Below are 20,103 nucleotides of genomic sequence, written 5' to 3'. Positions count from 1 at the left end.
ACACAAATTCAACCATCTGTCTCAAGTCTGGGCTCATTTCAAACTGGTTTTCATAATTAAAGTACTCCAAAGAGACAACTCAATGGATCTAATCACTTTTAATTGGCTATAATAAATCACAGAACCATTCATAACGCATGAAGAGGCAATTTAAGAAAATCTACTTTCCCATTACTGAAAATTTTACTTTTGAATGAGACTTACAACTAATCCCCCACAGCTCAAGCAGGAGACACACTGGTACTCTGTCTGCCCTGGGTAAGTGAGGGCTGGTAGATAATCAGGCGTTTTACCAATCCTTTCGTTTTCCTCTCTGTTTCTCATACAGAAGAAAAGAATTTGAAAAGGAGTTTGTTTCCTCTCTCTTGTTATAAAAGCTCATGAAGAAGGTTCCTCACAAGCTTCTCTAGACTGACTGGTATGGGCACATATAGTGTGGAAGAGTCCATCCTGTCTTTCCTGAATATGATATGCGCAAAGCAGACACACTGAGACTCCCCCCATGTAAGAGAAGCCCCACAAATGCCTTTGTGGGTATTCTGAGGCTTAGTAAATATAAAACCATTAGTGTAACTCTAGGTATCAGAATACACAGCTGTGAAGCAGTTGTTTTGAATATCTTTTCCGATATTTCAGTATATCTTCGAGCAAACTATAGAACTTCAAAGGAAAATCGTATTTAATTTCACTTAATTCAACACTATATAGCATTCCTTATATTTTATAAAATTAGCATGGCGTTTACTCCTTAGAAGTATTTTTTAACTTTGAAAAAGGTACTAACATGGCGTACAAACAAGGCTGTGCATGGAAGTACGTGGATAAAGATGACGCATACTTTCTATGATATAGACAAGATGATGGCAAAACAAACAAAATCTGGGAGTGAATAAACTGAGACAACTTTACCAACAAATGAGAAGGAAGGATGAAGCCCACTAAGACTCAAAAATTTAGGTGAATGTGTCAAGTGGATATACGGAAGGTTGAAGAAAAGACTCAAATAATAATTATTCAGGCACATGTGTAATACCTGAGATGAAAAATACAGTGCATGAAGTTAAAAGCAGGTTGGACACTGCAGAAGACAAGATCAGTAGAACTGCAGACGTAACCATACAAACTAACCAGCAGGAAGCAGAAACAGAACAGGACAAGGGGGGAAAGTGAACAGACCATCAGAAGGCTGTAAGAAAGGCAAATAGCATGGTGCGCACGTCCTGGGGTCCTCAAAGGAAACGAGAGGGAGAGACGCAGACAGAAAATATGTGCGAAGAAATAACGGCTGAAAGCGCCCCAAACTCGACAAAAATTATAAACTTCCAGATATAAGAAGCTCAGAACCCATAAACACAAAAAAATTACATAAAGGAGTATCAGAATAAAATTCCTCAAAATCACTAATAAATAGAAGGAGATCCTAAAAGCTGCCAAAGAAATACAAACCATGTACAGCCACAAAGAAAATGATTAGAACAGATTTCTCCTTCAGAGCACCAAAGGGCAACATCTTTAAAGACCTAACAAGAAAAAAAAAAAAAAAACTGCCAAGAAAAATTCTATACCCAGCAAAATATATTTCCAAAAAAAAAAAAGGTGAAATAAAATCTTTTTTAGATGTACAAAAGCTGAATTTACCACTTGTAGACTTTGTTGTTGTTCAGTTGCTAAATAGTATCTGACTCTCTGCAAGCCTATGAACTGCAGCACGCCAGGCTTTTCTGTCCTTCACTTTCTCCCAGAGTCTGGCTCAGCTCATGTTCACTGAGTCGGTGATGCCATCCAACCACCTCATCCTCTCTCGCCCCCTCCTCCTTCTGTCCTCAATCTTTCCCAACAACAAGGTCTCTTCCAGTGAGCTGGCACTTTGCATCAGGTGGCCAAAGTAGCAAAGTTTCAGCTTCACTGTCAGTCCTTCCAATGAATATTCACTGTTGATCTCCTTCAGAATGGACTGGTTTGATCTTCTTGCTGTCCAAGGGACTCTCAAGAGTCTTCTCCAACACCACAGTTCAAAAGGATCACTTATTTGGTGCTCAGCTTGCTTTATGGTCCAACTCTCACATCCATACATGACTACTGGAAAAACCATAGCTTTGACTATACGGATCTTTGTTGGCAAAGTGATGTCTCTGCTTTTTAATACATTGTCTAGATTGGTCATAGTTTTTCTGCCAAGACGGAAGTGTCATAATTTCATAAGATCCTCCAGCCATCTCATCCTCGGTCATCCCCTTCTCCTCCTGCCTCCAATCCCTCCCAGCACCAGGGTCTTTTCCAACGAGTAACTCTTCACATGAGGTGGCCAAAGTATTGGAGCCTCAGCCTCAGCATCAGTCCCTCCAATGAACACCCAGGATTGATCTCCTTTGGGATGGACTGGTTGGATCTCCTTGTAGTCCAAGGGACTCTCAAGAGTCTTCTCCAACACCACAGTTCAAAAGCATCAATTCTTCAGCACTCAACTTTCTTCACACTCCAGCTCTCACATCCATACATGACCACTGGAAAAACCATAGCCTTGACTAGATGGACCTTTGTTGGCAGAGTAATGTCTCTGCTTTTCAATATGCTATCTAGGTTGGTCATAACTTTCCTTCAAAGGAGTAAGTGTCATTTAATTTCATGGCTGCAATCACCATCTGCAGTGATTTTCGAGACCAAAAAAATAAATTCTGACACTGTTTCCCCATCTATTTGCCATGAAATGATGAGACCAGATGCCATGATCTTCGTTTTCTGAATGTTGAACTTTAAGCCAACTTTTTCACTCTCCTCTTTCACTTTCATCAAGAGGCTCTTTAGCTCCTCTTCACTTTCTGCCATAAGGGTGGTGTCATCTGCATACATGAGGTTACTGATGTTTCTCCCGGCAATCTTGATGCCAGCTTGTGCTTCTTCCAGTCCAGCGTTTCTCATGATGTACTCTGCATAGAAGTTAAATAAGCAGGGTGACAATATACAGCCTTGACCTATTCCTTTTCCTATTTGGAACCAGTCTGTTGTTCCATGTCCAGTTCTAACTGTTGCTTCCTGACCTGCATACAGATTTCTCAAGAGGCAGGTCAGGTGGTCTGGTAGTCCCATCTCTTTCAGAACTTTCCACAGTTTATTGTGATCCACACAGTCAAAGGCTTTGGCATAGTCAATAAAGCAGAAATAGATGTTTTCTGGAACTCTCTTGCTTTTTCCATGATCCAGCAGATGTTGGCAATTTGATATCTGATTCCTCTGCCTTTTCTAAAACCAGCTTGAACATCTGGAAGTTCACGGTTCACGTATTGCTGAAGTCTGGCTTGGAGAATTTTGAGCACTACTTTACTAGCATGTGAGATGAGTGCAACTGTGCGGTAGTTTGAGCACTCTTTGGCATTGCCTTTCTTTGGGACTGGAATGAAAACTGACCTTTTCCAGTCCTGTGGCCACTGCTGAGTTTTCCAAATTTGCTGGCATATTGAGTGCAGCACTTTCACAGCATCATCTTTCAGGATTTGAAATAGTTCAACTGGAATTCCATCACCTCCACTAGCTTTGTTCGTAGTGATGCTTTCTAAGGCCCACTTGACTTCACATTCCAAGATGTCTGGCTCTAGATGAATGATCATACCATCGTGATTGGCTGGGTCGTGAAGATCTTGTTTGTACAGTTCTTCTGTGTATTCTTGCCACCTTTTCTTAATATCTTCTGCTTCTGTTAGGTCCATACCATTTCTGTCCTTTATTGAGCCCATCTTTGCATGAAATGTTCCCTTGGTAGCTCTGATTTTTTTGAAGAGATCTCTAGTCTTTCCCATTCTGTTCTTTTCCTCTATTTCTTTGCATTGATCGCTGAGGAAGGCTTTCTTATCTCTCCTTGCTTTTCTTTGGAACTCTGCATTCAGATGCTTATATCTTTTCTTTTCTCCTTTGCTTTTCGCCTCTCTTCTTTTCACAGCTATTTGTAAGGCCTCCCCAGACAGCCATTTTGCTTTTTTGCATTTCTTTTCCATGGGGATGGCCCTGATCCCTGTCTCGTGTACAATGTCACGAACCTCCTTCCATAGTTCATCACACATTCTGTCTATCAGATCTACTCAGATCAAGTTAATTTAAAACAAATATTTGCTCCCGCAACATAGAAGAGAACAAAATGAGTTTGATATTTAGGATATATTGCAAAAGAAACAAAAAATTTAACTAAAATGAAAGTGAAAGTCGCTCAGTCATGTCCGACTCTTTACAACTCCATGGCCAGAAGAGTGGAATTCTCAAGGTCAGAATACTGGAGTGGATAGCTCTCCCTTCTCCAGGGGATCTTCCCAACCCAGGGATCAAACCCAGGTATCCCACACTGCAGGCAGATTCTTTACCAACTGAGCTATCAGGGAAGCCCAACATAAATGATGCTCTAGTAATATTACAAATGAAGCTATACATTACATTTGATAACATAAATCAGTGTTTCTTTGATATAAATTCTAACATTGAAAACTGAAAGTATTTTGTGTAATCCATACAGCAGGAGTCAGGAGTCTGGAACGTCAATATGAACCCAGGCTGCCTATGGATCTATACTGTGGCTGAACCTCCAGTTGCAGTCACTGAACCTGGATTCTAAACCAGTTCTCCATCAGATCCAGAATTTGACGCTGACTCACTACAGCAACTACTGCCAGATGCTATGCCCTCCAGAGCCGTGTCTTCTCAGGGTGGATCTCATGTGCTGGACTGAGTTTTCAAACAGCTTTCCCAAGACCTCCTGATTCCTAAAGTAAGGACTCTAAACGCCAGAGCCATGGTTTGGCTCTCCACCGCCAGTGCCCCAGCAGCTCCTAGAGCCCGTTCCAGAAATGGCCTGGTGGGGCCTCCCCAGATAAGCTACAGTTCTGACATAAAACCTGTAAATGCTGCAAGAATCTGCCCACACGCCATGCTTATCAAGAGGAAACAACCTCACACACACACACACAACCCCTATTTCCGTGATAAATGTAGCAGCAGTTTGAAAACCAGGTTTTCAAAAGTAGTTTTATACTTTTTCATATAAACATGAGTATAAAGATAGCTATGATTATAAAAGGGAAATTTACATATGTCTCATGTATTTACATAGTTACATAAGAACTTACTTTGAAAGTACATCCTCTACACATTATAAATTGATTTAATGAGAGCAATCAAATTCTTGAAAACAAGAACACACTATCACTAACACCTTTACAAAGGAAATATATTAATAAATAAGCTCACATATTTTAACAGGAGACTCAGTCAAATAATACACTTCTTAAGATCAATTAAAGCTATGGTCTTCAGATTTTCTAGTTTCCTTCTTATTACTAACACAGCAATAAATGGTGTTTTATCTCTACCAAAAGTAATAAAGAACAATTATTACCTGTGAATAGTCTTTGATAATATAAACATTAGGTACAATAACTATTTAAAATTTATGATACAAGAATTAGATTTCATGTTTTAAACAAAAAATAAACTATCATTAAAAGTAGATATCACAGACTTGGGAGTAATAATATATTTCTTTTCCTAATTAATCATTCTCCATCAGATATAGACCTACTGTGAATACTTCACATAGATGGATTACAATATAAATGAATTAAGTCATCACTTGCTCTGAGTGAATTCAAATATGGATATTTATACTACAGGAAATTTCAGAATGCTAGCCAAGCATTAGGTAATGAACTTTATAAAACTTACTCTTTGACAGACTGAGTAGTAATGCTCAAGGTACAAAGCTGTTTTTAAATTACTCTTGATGGCTTAGCAAAGGCTAAATTTTGAAACAGGAGAAGACTTGAAGTTCCCAGGTTAGAACATCAACTAGCAATGGGTAAGTTCCTTGAATGTCTGAATCTCAACAACTTAAAGATAGCAAATAATACTCAGTAAATATTTCTTGATTATGTAAAGCACTCTTTAAAACAAATAAGGAATAATACTTAGGTATATGAAATCTGAAAACTAAGAAATAATCATACAACATCGGAACTTACATCCAAGACTGACTCTAAAGTCTGACTGATTTTTCCACTATTGCACTTTTCTTCTTTTCTGCACTTAAATAACTTACGTAACTTAACTACAAACGCATTTTAAAAGATAAATTTGCGTTAAAAAGAGATCAGGGTCTCAAAATGTTGGTTGAGGTGCAAGAAAAAGTAAGTAAAAACAAGCAAACTGTGAATATTAATTCATCTTCCCTAAAAAAGCAGCAGAAACCCTGCAAGAAAGAGAAACAGGAAAAGCAATGTGGGAGGGGTAGAGACAGGGAGAGAGAGACGCCAAGGAAACGCTTTAGGGAGTCCTGGGCGCTGGGAGCACCAGGGAAGAAGGGAGGGAGGCAGGGGAAGGGCGGGGAGGGAGGCAGGGGAGGGGCGGGGAGGGAGGCAGGGGAGGGGCGGGGAGGGAGGCAGGGGAGGGGCGGGGAGGGAGGAGCGCAGGAAGGCCAGAAACTGCAGCAGGAGGAGGTGGGCGAGGGAGGCAGACAGGCCGCGGCGGAGAGCGGGAACACGGCTTCGAAACCCCCTACTGGGACTAACAGGAACACCGCATTCTCACTGCGCAAAACATATCCAAACACGGGAGCTGTTTATCTCATTTACCTCAACGACACAACGGAAGAATATACAAGCAGAGGACAAAGAGAGAATGCAGTAATAAAAGAGGAAGATAAGTTAAATGATAACACTTTTTCAGAGCTGCTTGTTGTTGAGCAGCTCGTTGCGCGTGACTGGAGCACACAAGGACGGTGGCCCCCAGGCTCCTTTGTCCATAGAATCATCCAGGCAAGAACGCTGGAGTCAGTTCCCATTTCCATCCCCGAAAGAGCAGCTACTAATGTTTATATATGACCAGGGAAAAAAGTTTTATAATTAAAAAAATCTAAATATGACGACTATTTAGTCACATTTACAACTATAACCAGAAATCTCTGTTAAAAACATAATGTTTCTCTTTCCATTTATTTCCAAAGCGTATTATGAAAATTTTACGACAATAAAATTGAGCTATAAAAGCAAAACTAAGCTATAAAATGACTTGTGATTTTAATGGTACTTAAATACAGGTAAAAAGAGGACCAATAAAGGCATCTAAACAAATATGACTTTATTTTTCTTATTTAACGTTAATTCAATAAGTAAATCTGAAATCTGAGGGAAATTTTTAAACATTCTTTGCTCCCTATCACAAGTACTACATAATTCTATTTAGTATGAACTACTCAAAAATAGTTTCCACCTCAAAAAGAAAAAATTATTCAGTTTGATAATTTGTTTATTTAGGCTTATTTTAATATACCTATATGTTAATCGGTCTAATCGGATTCATTCCACCACTTATAAAGATAACCTTCAAATGATAAAAGTCACTGCGATAAACATTACTCCTAATTGTGCCATACCTTTCGCTACAGCTTCTTTATATTTCTCTTTGGCGGAATTCATTTCTTTTATTAATTGTCTATAGCTGGTTTTTAATTTCTCTAATTCTGTCTTTGTAACCTGTCAAAAAAAAGAAATGCAAAAAAGATTTTTAAAAGCTTAAATTTACATCTGTCAAGAACTTAAATTTCAAAGCATTAACTGATGCATCTTTTACTGCTTATGAGTCAGAAGTGCTCTTTAATATATAATTATAAACAATAAACTAAAATTAGCTTAGAAATTGGTGATAAATTCAAAGCATATGAAAAAAAGAAAACCATTTCTTAAAAAGAAGAGCAAATCATAAACTAGTGCTGTCATTATCTAAAATTTAAACGGCAATAATTTATTTCTATGTACAGAAATATTTTCTTTAATAAAAAAACTAATTTAAAATTCTTATTTTAATCATACAGAATAACTCCAAGTTGTCATAATTCATCAGTTCTAATATGAATTTTTTTTACGCTGTAACATCTCTAAAAAGATGCATCCAGTTAATGCTGACCAGGCAGCGTTCATGACAGCGGTCACGGCATGCACACATTAACTTGGTCATTATTTCTGCAGAAAGGCTTGACAAACCCAAGTCCTTGAGTCTGCAGTCAGCCATAAAAAGCATTCAAGAAAAAACTGAGAATCTTAGGTGGTATCTGAAAAACATCTAATAAGACTTTTGAAAAGAGTTCAGAAATCAGCAGCATTAAAAACTTGCTAAAGGGACATTAAGCAATTTGGAAGAAAATCCTAGAGCCTACTTTAAACAAATTCTGCATCACCAAGGTTCTTGACAGCATGGAAGATGGCGCTGTGTAAGTGAACAAACATGTCAACAGCTATGATAGATGTGTGCTAAGTCACTTCAGTCGTGTCCCCCTCTTTGCGACTCCATGAATTGTAGCCCACCAGGCGCCTCTGTCCATGGGATTCTCCAGGCAACAATATTAGAGTGGGTTGCCATGCCCTCTTCCAGGGGATCTTCAGAACCCAGGGATCGAACCCACATCTCTTATGTCTCCTGCATTGGCAGGAGGGTTCTTTACCACTGGCGCCACCTGGGAAGCCCCATAACATACAGATACCGTTCGTCATTTAGTCGATAAGTCATGTCCGCCTCTTGCAACCCCATGGACTGTAGCACTCCCGGTTTCTCTGGCCATGGGATTCTCCAGGCAGGAATATTGTAGTGGGTCACCATTTCCTTCGCCAGGGGATCTTCCCGACCCAGGGATCGAACCTGCATCTTCTGCACTGCAGGCGGATTCTGTATAGGCTGAGCCGCCAGGAAAGCCCACGATACAGATACAGATAGAAATGACTTCAGATCATGTCTCTTTAAAAGAAAACCTCACCGGTTAACATGTTTTAATGGCCTTCACCTTTTAGAGCAGCTTTAGTATCACAGCAAAACTGAGCACAAAGGACAGAGATTTCCCATTTGTCCCTTATCCCTACTCATGCACGGCCTCACTGATCATCAGCGTACTCCACTCGAGTCTGTCTGTACGTTTGTTAACAACTGATGAACCTATAAGAACATATCATTATCGCACAAGTGCACAGGCTACATTAAATTCACTCGTGGTGTGTATTTACGGCTTTGAACAAACATACAGTGACATGTATCCCACCACTACAGGACCATGCACAGCTGTTTCACCATCGTGGGATCCTCAGGGCTCCACATGTTCACACACCCCTAGCAACCAACAGTTCTGACCTTTCAAGGATACCATGTAGGTAGGATCAGATGTATTTTTCAGACTGGCTTCTCTCACTTAGTGGGCTTCCCTGGCGGCTCAGATGGTAAAGAATTTGCCTCCACTGTGGGAGGCCTGGGTTCATCCCCCAGGTCGGGAAGATCCCCTGGAGAAGGGAATGGCAATGCACTCCAGCATTCCTGCCTGGACAATCCCATGGACAGAGGAGCCCGGCCAGCTACAGTCCACGGGGTGGCAGACAGTCAGACACAACTGAGCAAGGAACATTTTCACTTTCTTTCCCTTGGTAATACACATTTAAGGGTCCTTCATGTCCTTCTTGGTAGCTCATCTCCTTTGAGCACTGAATAATACTCCACTGTCTGGATGCAGTGGATAACCACAGTTTATCCATTCATTACTAAAAGACATCTTGGTGGCATCTAAGTTTTGACAATTATAAATAAAGCTGTTATAAACTGCTAAGTGTGGGCTTTAGCGTAGACATATGTTCTCAACTCCTTTGGATAAATACCAAGGAGCTCAATTTTTGGAACCAACGGTGAGACTATTTTTATTCTTGTAAAACACAACCAAACTGTCTTCCAAAGTGGGATTTTGTAATCCCACCAGCAATGAATGAGAGTTCCTGTTGCTCCATAATCTCACCAGTATTTGACGTCATCAGTGTTCTGGATTTGGGGCATTCTAATTTGGGGCAGTGGTATCTCATTGTTCCATCAGTCTGCATTTCCCTGATGGCATAAAATTTGAGCATATTTTTATCTGCTTATTTGCCATCTGTGTATCTTGTTTGGTGACGTGTTTATTTTTTCTTAGGTTGCTTCTTTTCTTAGTAGACTTATTAGAGTTCTTTCTGTGTTTTAGATAACAGTCTTTTATCAAATGTCCTTACAAACTTTTTCTCCCAGTTTACAGTTCATCTTCTCATTCCCTTGATATTGTATTTTGTAGAAGTGTGGTTTTTGTTTTGTGTTGTTTTGTTTTTGAGGAGAATGTCTCTGTGTCTGTGTGTGTCTGTGTGTGTCTGTGTGTGTGTGTGTGTGTGTGTGTGTATAAATACATATTTGCAGCAGGCAAGAAATATGGACACTTCCATCTGCATGACTGCCCATTGCAGTTTACTGCTCTGGTCTCAGGGAATTGAACGTTTTCCTATCTGGCACACCTTTAAACTGATGTATCCCATTCATGTCTGTTGTTGAAACCTGTCTGAAAATCCTCCCAACTGGTTCATTTTATCTTGCATATCAAGCTGCTTTCAGTTCACTGTTCTTTTAAATTTGTGAAGTCATTATATAGCTTATACTCGTTTATAGACCACCCAGAGTGTGCTTGAGACCCTACTGAGCTTCACTTTCAACGCCCTTCATTTCAGTTCAGTCCAGTTGCTAAGTTGTGTTTGACTCTTTGTGGACTGCAGAACGCCACCTCCCTGTCCATCACCAACTCCCGGAGTTCACCCAAACTCATGTCCATCGAGTCGGTGATGCCACCAACCATCTCATCCTCTGTCGTCCCCTTCTCCTCCCACCTTCAATCTTTCCCAGCATCAGGGTCTTTTCCAATAAGTCAGTTCTTCGCATCAGGTAGCCAAAGTATTGGAGTTTCACCTTCAACATCAGTCCTTCCAATGAACATCCAGGACTGATCTCCTTTAGGATGGACTGGTTGGATCTCCTTGCAATCCAAGGGACTCTCAAGAGTCTTCTCCAACACCACAGTTCAAAAGCATTAGTTCTTTGGCGCTCAGCCTTCTTCACAATCCAACTCTCACATCCATACATGACCACAGGAAAAAACCATAGCCTTGACTAGACGGACCTTAGTTGGCAAAGTAATGTCTCTGCTTTTGAATATGCTGTCTAGGTTGGTCATAACTTTTCTTCCAAGGAGTAAGCATCTTTTAATTTCATGGCTGCAATCACCATCTGCAATGATTTTGGAGCCCCCCAAAATAAAGTCTGACACTGTTTCCACCGTTTCCCATCTATTTCCCATGAAGTGATGGGACTGGATGCTATGATCTTCGTTTTCTGAATGTTGAGCTTTAAGCCAACTTTTTCACTCTCCTCTTTCACTTTCATCAAGAGGCTTTTTAGTTCCTCTTCACTCTCTGCCATAAGGGTGGTGTCACCTGCATATCTGAGGTGACTGATATTTCTCCCGGCAATCTTGATTCCAGCTTGTGCTTCTTCCAGTCCAGCGTTTCTCATGATGTACTTTGCACAGAAGTTAAATAAGCAGGGTGACAATATACAGCCTTGACATACCCCTTTTCCTATTTGGAACTAGTCTGTTGTTCCATGTCCAGCTCTAACTGTTGCTTCCTGACCTGCATATAGGTTTCTCAAGAGGCAGGTCAGGTTGTCTGGTATGCCATCTCTTTCAGGATTTTCCACAGTTTGTTGTGATCCACACAGTCAATTCCATTACTCTTCCCTAAATTCTGTAATCAAGATGCCACATCTTTGGAGACCAGAGTCACAGCTTCGTACCGTGACTTGCATCCAATGTAAGTAAAATTTCTCGGAATGAAAACTCATGCTGCTCCTTTGCTGTATGCCACACATGCCACACACACTGCTGCAGAGTTATAATTTTTTAAAAAAGAGAGAAAGGAGGGAATCCCCTTGCAGTCCTGCGGTTAGGACTCCGTGCTCTCACTGCTGAGGGTCTGGGTTCAATCCCTGGTTGGGGAACTAGCACCCCACAGGCCGTATGGTACAGCCAAAAATAAACATTTTTTTAAAGAAAGAGAAACAAACAGGAAGGGCGGAAGAGAGACCAGAAGTCTTACATTTTTATGAATTCTGGCTTATCAATCATTTCTCCATGGATCATGCCTTTGGTGTTCTATCTAAAAAATCATCTCCATATCTAAGGTTATCTAGGTTTTCTATTTACAGTTTTAAATTTTATATTTAGGTCTGTGATCCATTTTGAGTTAATTTTTGTGACTGGTGTAAAATCTGTGTAAAGATTCATTATTTGCACATTTTTTGCCCCTGTTCCAGTGCCATTTGTTGAAAATATTAACTGTTCTCCCCTGTGCTGACTTTGCCCCTTTTTTTCAAAGAGCAGTCAAGTATATTTATGTGAATCTACTTCTGGACTCTGTATTCCGTTTCACTGAACTATTTGTTTATCTGTTCATTTTCTTTCACAAACGCCAAACTCTGTTGATTACTGTGTCTTTATAATAAATCTGGGAGTCACATAATGCTGGTCTTCCAATCCTGTTCTCCAAGATTCTGTCACCTATCCTGGGTCTTTTGCTACTCCATATGGATTTTAGAATCAGTTCAGCATTTGCCGGGATTTTGATTGGGATCTGTATTAAATCTATAGTTCAAAACGGGAAGCACTGATATATTCACAACATTGAGGACAAGGGATAACAATTATTTCTCCTTTGATTTCTCTCATCAGTTCAGTTCAGTCACTCAGTCGTGTCCGACTCTTTGCGACCCCATGAACCACAGCACACCAGGCCTCCCTGTCCATCACCAACTCCCAGAGTTCACTCAAACCCATGTCCATTGAGTAGGTGATGCCATCCAGCCATCTCATCCTCTGTCGTCCCCTTCTCCTCCTGCCCTCAATCTTTCCCAGCATCAGGGTCTTTTCAAATGAGTGAGCTCTTTGCATCAGGTGGCCAAAGTACTGGAGCCTCAGACTCAGCATCAATCACTCCAATGAACACCCAGGAGTGATCTCCTTTAGGATGGACTGGTTGGATCTCCTTGTAGTCCAAGGGACTCTCAAGAGTCTTCTCCAACACCACAGTTCAAAAGCATCAATTCTTCAGCACTCAACTTTCTTCATAGTCCAGCTCTCACATCCATACATGACCACTGGAAAACCATAGCCTTGACTAGATGGACCTTTGTTGGCAAAGCAATGTCTCTGCTTTTCAACATGCTACCTAGGTTGGTCATAACTTTCCTTCCAAGGAGTAAGCGTCTTTTAATTTCATGGCTGCAGTCACCATCTGCAGTGATTTTGGAGCCCCCCAAAATAGTCTGACACTGTTTCCACTGTTTCCCCATCTATTTGCCATGAAGTGATGGGACTGGATGCCATGATCTTAGTTTTCTGAACATTGAGCTTTAAGCCAACTTTTTCACTCTCCTCTCTCACTTTCATCAAGAGGCTCTTCAGTTCTTCTTCATTTTGTCATTGTTCTCCTATAGACTGTGTACATATACTTTGTTAGATTTATACCTAAGTGTTTAATTTTTGAGATTCTAATGTAGATGGTATCATGCTTTTAATTTCATATTCCACCGGTTCATGGTTAATACATAGGCAAGTGATTGATTTCTTATGTAACACTGTATCCTGCAAAGTGAAGTCGCTCAGTTGTGTCTGACTCTTTGCAGCCTCATGGACTGTGGCCCGCCAGGCTCTGCCCATGGGATTTTCCAGCATGAATACTAGAGTGGGGTGCGATTTCCTGCAAACTTGCTATAACCGACTGTTTGTCTCGAGTTTTTGGTCGATGCTCTTGGATCACCTACATAAAGAACCATGTCATACGACATTCATTCCCAATCTGTATGCATTTTATTTCTTGCCCTGGTCTTGTTTCGTTAGTTAAGACTGACGGGATTTTTTTAACAAGCAGTGGCAAGTGGGGGACACCCATGTCTCGCTCTGATTTAATGGGAAAGTTACATGTTTCTCACATTTGTGCATGATGTTCGCTGGAAGTTTTTTGTAGATATCCTTTATCAAGTCGAGGAAGTTCACCTTTATTCCTAGTTTACTGAGAGCTTTCAATCACGAATTGGTGGTAGATTTTGTCAAATGCTTTCTCTGCATCTATTCACATGCTCATGTAACTTTTCTTTTTAGTTTGTTGATATAATGGGGTCCATTAATTAATTTTCAAATATTGAACCAAACTTTCACACCTGAAATAAATTCCACTTAGTCAAGCTGTGTAAATTCTTGTTCTACACTGTTGGATTTTATTTCTCAATAGTTAAGGATTTTTGCATCTATGTTCATGGGAGACATTGGCCTATAGTTCCCTAACATCTGTGTCTGCTCTTGGTGTTTGGAGACACTAGCATGGTGGAATGGAATCGGTGACTCTCTGCTTCTCTGTCTGAGGTGAGTGTGCAGAACAGTGGTGCAATTTCTTCCTTAAATGTCTGGTAGGGCTCACCAGTGAAGGCCTCTGAGCTTGCAGCCATCTGAGCCTGGTGCCTTCTGTTTTGGGCTCCTTCCGTGGTGGCTCAGAGGTTAAAGTGTCTGCCTGCAATGCGGGAGACCTGGGTTCGATCTCTGGGTCAGGAAGTTCCCCTAGAGAAGGAAATGGCAACCCACTCCAGTATTCTTGCCTGGAGAATCCCAAGGACGGAGGAGCCTGGTAGGCTACAGTTCACGGGGTCACAAAGAGTCGGACATGACTGAGCAACTTCACTTTCAATTACTTTAATAGATACATGCCTGTTCAGACTGTCCATCTAGTCTTCTGTGAGTTTCAGCAGATTGTCTCCTTCAAGGCATGCTCCCATTTCTCCCAGCTTATCAAATTTATGGACACTGGGTTGATTAAAGAGTATTTCCTTCATTATCCTTTCAATATCCATGGGATATATGTGATGTCTCCTCTTTCACTTCTGATATTACTAATTTGTACCCACACTGGTTTTTTTGTTAGCCTGGCTAGAGACTTGTTGATTTTATCACCTTCTCGAAGAATCAGATTTTGCTTTTGTTGACTTTTCTCAATTGGTTTCATGTTTTCACTTTCAGAGTTCTACTCTGATTTTCATCAGTTAGTTCTCCTGTGTACTTCAGATTCAATTTGTTCTTCTTCTACTGCCCTAAGGTAGAGGCACAGATGACTGATTTTAGATCTTTCCTTCTTTCTAACAAATGCAGTCCATGCTATAAGTTTCCCTCTAAGCACTGCTTTTGCTATATCCCATACATTTTGATAAGTCTTCAGTTTCATTTAGTTAAAAATATCTTTATATTTTTCTTGAGATTTCTTCCTTGGTCCATGGGTTATTTACAAGTATGTTGTTTAATCTCCAAGTATTGGGGGACTTTCTAGCTATCATACTGTATCAATAGCTTATGACCTTGAATGTGGAATATCTTGCTGAACTGTGCAATATAAGCTTGAGACGAATGTGTATGCCCCAGTTTTTGCCTGAAGTAGTCAAAAGATGTTCATCATATCTAGCTGATTAATGACATTATTGAGTTCACTCTGTCCTTACTCACTTTCTGTCGGCTGCATCTGTCCATTTCTGATGGGGGTGGGGGAAAGGTACCGAAATCTCCAACTGTAATGGAGGTCCACTCATTTCTCTCTACAATTTTAACCGTTTTTGCAGTCCTACCAATATTTTGATGCTATGCTGTTAAGCACATGTACATCAAGGATTGTGCTGTCTTCCTGGAGAACTGACCCCTTCAACGTTGTGTAACTCTCTTCCTTATCCCTGATAAACGTCCTTGCTTTGAAGTCTGTCTTATCTGAAATTAATATAGCTACTCCCACTTCCTTTGGATCAGGGTCAGTACGGTATATCTTCCTCCATGCATTTACTATTAATCTGTATGTGTCTTTATATATAAAGTGGGTTTCTTATAGACAACATACAGTTGTCGCCCTTTCCTCAGGTCAGTCAGGCTCCAACTCAACAGCTTCTTCTGAGAACAGACCTCGTTAGAAGCAGAATGCTCTAGCCCACGTCGAGATGGTTCCCTTCCTCTTCCACTGCCAAGATCGTGGGTTATCCCCCCCCCCCCATATTCACTGTGAGAACCTCACAGAGATTCAGGAGGTAAAATTCACAAGTGTGAAGACCACTCAACGAGTGGGTTCTCCTAGAGTTTTCAACCATCAGAGCGTCCAGAATTTGTCCGTTATAGTTCAGGTTTTTCTACACCCAACACTTGTTCTTTCGTATCTCTCCTTGTTATTCTTTGGAACTCTGCATTCAGATGCTTATATCTTTCCTTTTCTCCTTTGCTTTTCGCTTCTTTCCACAGATGGCTGGATGGCATCACTGACTCGATGGACATGAGTTTTGGTGAACTCTGGGAGTTGGTGATGGACAGGGAGGCCTGGCGTGCTGCAGTTCATGGGGTCGCAAAGAGTGGGACACGACTGAGCGACTGAACTGAACTGAACACTTGTTCTCAAGTCTCATGTTGCTCTGATTAGTTGTGATTCTCTATATTCACTTGTCCAGTTTCGGGGACAGTCACTTTGCTCTGTGACCTATCTTCTCTAATGGATCTAACAAGACTTGCTGATTTTTCAGTTTGTTCAGATTTTTATTTGCTGTTAGGATGGAGTGACAACTGCCAAGCTTCTTACATGCTGGATTGGAAAATGGAAGTCTTAACTTCTGAAGTTGCTAAAGAACCAAGTCACTGTTCGTAATCTGGCAAATCAATGTCTAAAAGCAAGGATTTATCCTACCTTTCTTACATGATCTATACCTCATGGCAACCAAACAGCTGATAGAGGAAACATTTTTACTGAAAATTCCAGCTAACAATTGCATTAGGAATGACAGAAGGGAAACATCGTCACTTTACAACCTCCACTGAACCAACGGGTCTAAGCAGTGGACGCCAAGTGCTTCAGTAGGTGAAAGGCCGAGAGAAAGTTTTAATAGATTGACAAGGCTGGCAACACTGGAACCGAGTAGCAGATAATGTGTACCTCCTGTTATGAAACAATAGGAAATCTATACCAGCCCGAAATAAACAGCAAGGGTATTATCGAGCCTCTAGATCTATCTTCCAGTTTGCTGGGCAACTGAAGGATAAAGGAATGCATGAGACAGCACTACAAGAAACTAACAGCAAAATCCAAAATGAAAGAATTCCATTCTATTGAGTGAATCACCCAGTTTCTCTAAATGCACAGCATTTTAATAGTGGGGTGGCAGGAGGAACCTACAAATTAAAAGACATTATTAAAAGGCAATGTATAAGCCAGATCTGGATCATGATTCAAATGAACCAACTGCAAAAATAACATTTAACAATTATTTGAGCACAATCACGATGATTAATAATATTAAGGAATTATCTTTATTTTTAGGTGAGTTCATAACATAGTTTTCTTAGAGTAATTATTTAGCAATAAATAATATTTACAGATAAAATTTAAAAACTGGAATATTCTATAAAATTATCCAATGTAGAAGAAAGGTAGGTGAGAGTACAGATGAAAAAAACAAACCAAGATGTTGACTAGGTGGATGGATAGGTCAATGGGAGTGCATTTAATTATTCTCTCTTCTTCTGTACACTTGCAAATTTTCACAATTAAAACCACTGTAAAAAGTTAGGCAGAAGGGACAGACACTGGTTGTGAAGAAAATGTAGAAGTATCCCAACGAATTTATTTTGGCAGCATTTCTTTCGTGCGAATATATACTCACATATCTTATAATCAATAATGTTTTATATTCAATAAAAATAAGATACTACTTATTAGAGACATTGAAGTCTATTTCTTACCAGGAAATGGTGAGTAAACATTTTTTAAAGTCAAACAGGACACAGCATCTCAGCGAACCTAAAACTGACCCTGAAGGAAGAACCCCAGAGCGGAAAGACAGACCTTGATCGTCTCTGCCTCCATCTGCTGGTGGACGCCTATGTAGCTCTTCTTCACCTGCTGCTTGTCTTTGATCATCATGGTGAGCCTGTGTAGGGGCCCAGAATTCAGGTCCTCTGCATGCGTCTTCATGATCCTGCTGAGCTGTTCCGTCTGCTGAATCATAAGTAGCCAAGACTTTAAAAAAAACAAGAAACAAAATTACATTTGTATTAGAGGCTTCCATTTAGCTGTGTTCAGGAACTTTAAACATTTAGTTTTACACAAATTATTACATTAATATAAAAATAACAGGTTTCTGGCAATTATGCAATAAGCTATATGAATGTTTTGTATACAGCATCTTTAAATTCAAGTAAAAATGCTCCGAAATTCAGTAAGCAGAGACTGTGGAACAGCAGGACAGGACTGAGGGCCTCATAGAGAGTCCACTCTTGCAGTCTTCATCTTACCACTTGTCTGTTTTCCAATCCTGATATATTGCTTCTGCCCACACTTTTCTACTGTCTCAGTAAGGTAACCACTTCCTAACAGTCAGATGCAACAGAAACTTACCCATCTTCATTCTAACCTGTTTCTCTGCAGCATCTGATCCTACTGACTCACACTTCCTGAAACTTTTTTTTTTTTTTTACTTTATTTTACTTTACAATACTCTATTGGTTTTGCCATACATCAACATGAATCCACCACGGGTGTACACGTGTTCCCAATCCTGAACCCCCTCCCACCTCCCCCCCCATACCATCTCTCTGGGTCATCCCAGTGCACCAGCCCCAAGCATCCTGTATCCTGCATCAAACCTAGACTGGCGATTCATTTCTTATATGATAGTATACATGAAACTCTTGTTGTTGGTTTCCATGGCCTCTTTTCTTCCAACATACTGACCTGCCTTCCTCCCTGTCTACAAATTCCTTCTCAATCTTCATACCTGCTCTGCTTTTGCTGCCTATGTCTTAAATACTTGAATTCTCTAGATTTCTATCTTTTCTCTTCTCTTAATAAATTAGTTATAAACCATTTGTTTTTCTAGCTTAACACATTGCTTCAACAGCAGACATACATAATGTTGGGTTTGGGACAAGTGGGCATATAGGTACAGCTGGAAGAACAAGTCATTTGTTATTAGACTTTCTAGCATATAAGTGGAGACGGCAATGGCACCCCACTCCTGTACTCTTGCCTGGAAAATCCCATGGACGGAGGAGCGTGGTAGGCTGCAGTCCATGGGGTCGCAAAGAGTCAGGCACGACTGAGCAACTTCACTTTCACTTTTCATTTTCATGCATTGGAGAAGGCAATGGCAACCCACTCCAGCACTCTTGCCTGGAGAATCCCAGGGACGGGGGAGCCTGGTGGGCTGCCGTCTATGGGGTCGCACAGAGTCGGACACGACTGAAGCGACTTAGCAGCAGCAGCATATAAGTACTGGGGAAAAAAAGCAACAGAAGAATGCTCTTCACTATAGGTCTTCAAAATCCTATTCAGAAACAAGTCAAAATCCTATTCAGAAACAAGTTTAGTTTGGTCAGAGAAGATCCATATTAAAGATACAAAAAAAAAAAATAGACAAGGTATGTCTGGGTATTTCCTAAAAATAATTTTTCTACACTATTACTTTTGATCTGTGAATGAACGGAATTAATCTTGTTACTGTTAGTATTCCAAGGTAATCCTAAAACAAAATGTAATAAGTATCTCAATCATAGGCTATCCTAAAGGAAGCAAATTTGTGGTCACAGTCAGAACTCTCCAGGGTCTAACTGGGTATTCTTGTGTTTGATACACTGCAGTATATGTTCTTTTAAAAAAAGTAATCTTTGAGGTCATTTTTAGTTGTAAAATTTCAGTTGCTTTTACAAACACAAAATAAGACAGGTGGCCTATGAACTCATCATATTTACTTTCAAATTCAAAACCCTGAGTACTAAGATACCATAAAGCCATTTAAAACTGATGTAGCTCTTCCATTAAAATATAAAATTTAAGAAAGATGAAAACAAAAAACTATACAAATGTGGATTTAAAATATAACCTAAACTGCCCTAGTAACTGCCGCAGCTCTGCCTTTCTAATTTGGTATTTTCACTCTAAGAAATACAGTGTTAGGAAAACACTCTATATAGCATGTGCAGAAATGTTGAGGCTACCAAAAATAAAGTGAGAAGAATCAGTTTCTTTCTCAAAAAGCAAACATCCTCTGTCTTCGGAAAACAAATGCTCCCTAAGCTTCGTAGCAGCAGATTTCAGTGTTTCTGTGCAGGAGTCCTTGAGGCCCAGGGAGGCGTCTTCTTAGGAGCTAAGGTTAAAGGTCACACACGTAGGTCAGATTACCCTCCAG

General features: G+C 40.3%; 1 protein-coding gene across 9 annotated transcripts in view; it reads right to left on the bottom strand.

Moving 5' to 3' along the window:
- FER (FER tyrosine kinase) overlaps positions 1–20,103 on the bottom strand; it is a 456,675-nt gene that overhangs the window by 357,329 nt on the left and 79,243 nt on the right. For all 9 annotated transcript variants that reach the window (XM_042251005.2, XM_060416072.1, XM_060416073.1 and 6 more), the window contains 2 exons: positions 17,763–17,936; positions 7,409–7,508 (listed from right to left, as the gene is read on the bottom strand). In XM_042251005.2, coding sequence (XP_042106939.1) covers positions 7,409–7,508; positions 17,763–17,936 — 274 coding nt within the window. The remainder of the gene's footprint in view (positions 1–7,408; positions 7,509–17,762; positions 17,937–20,103) is intronic.

This window comes from Ovis aries, chromosome 5 (assembly GCF_016772045.2).
Source record: "Ovis aries strain OAR_USU_Benz2616 breed Rambouillet chromosome 5, ARS-UI_Ramb_v3.0, whole genome shotgun sequence".
Taxonomy (NCBI): Eukaryota; Metazoa; Chordata; class Mammalia; order Artiodactyla; family Bovidae; genus Ovis; species Ovis aries.
Note: the sequence above shows the minus strand (reverse complement) of the source record. Positions and strands in the feature narration are given on the sequence as shown.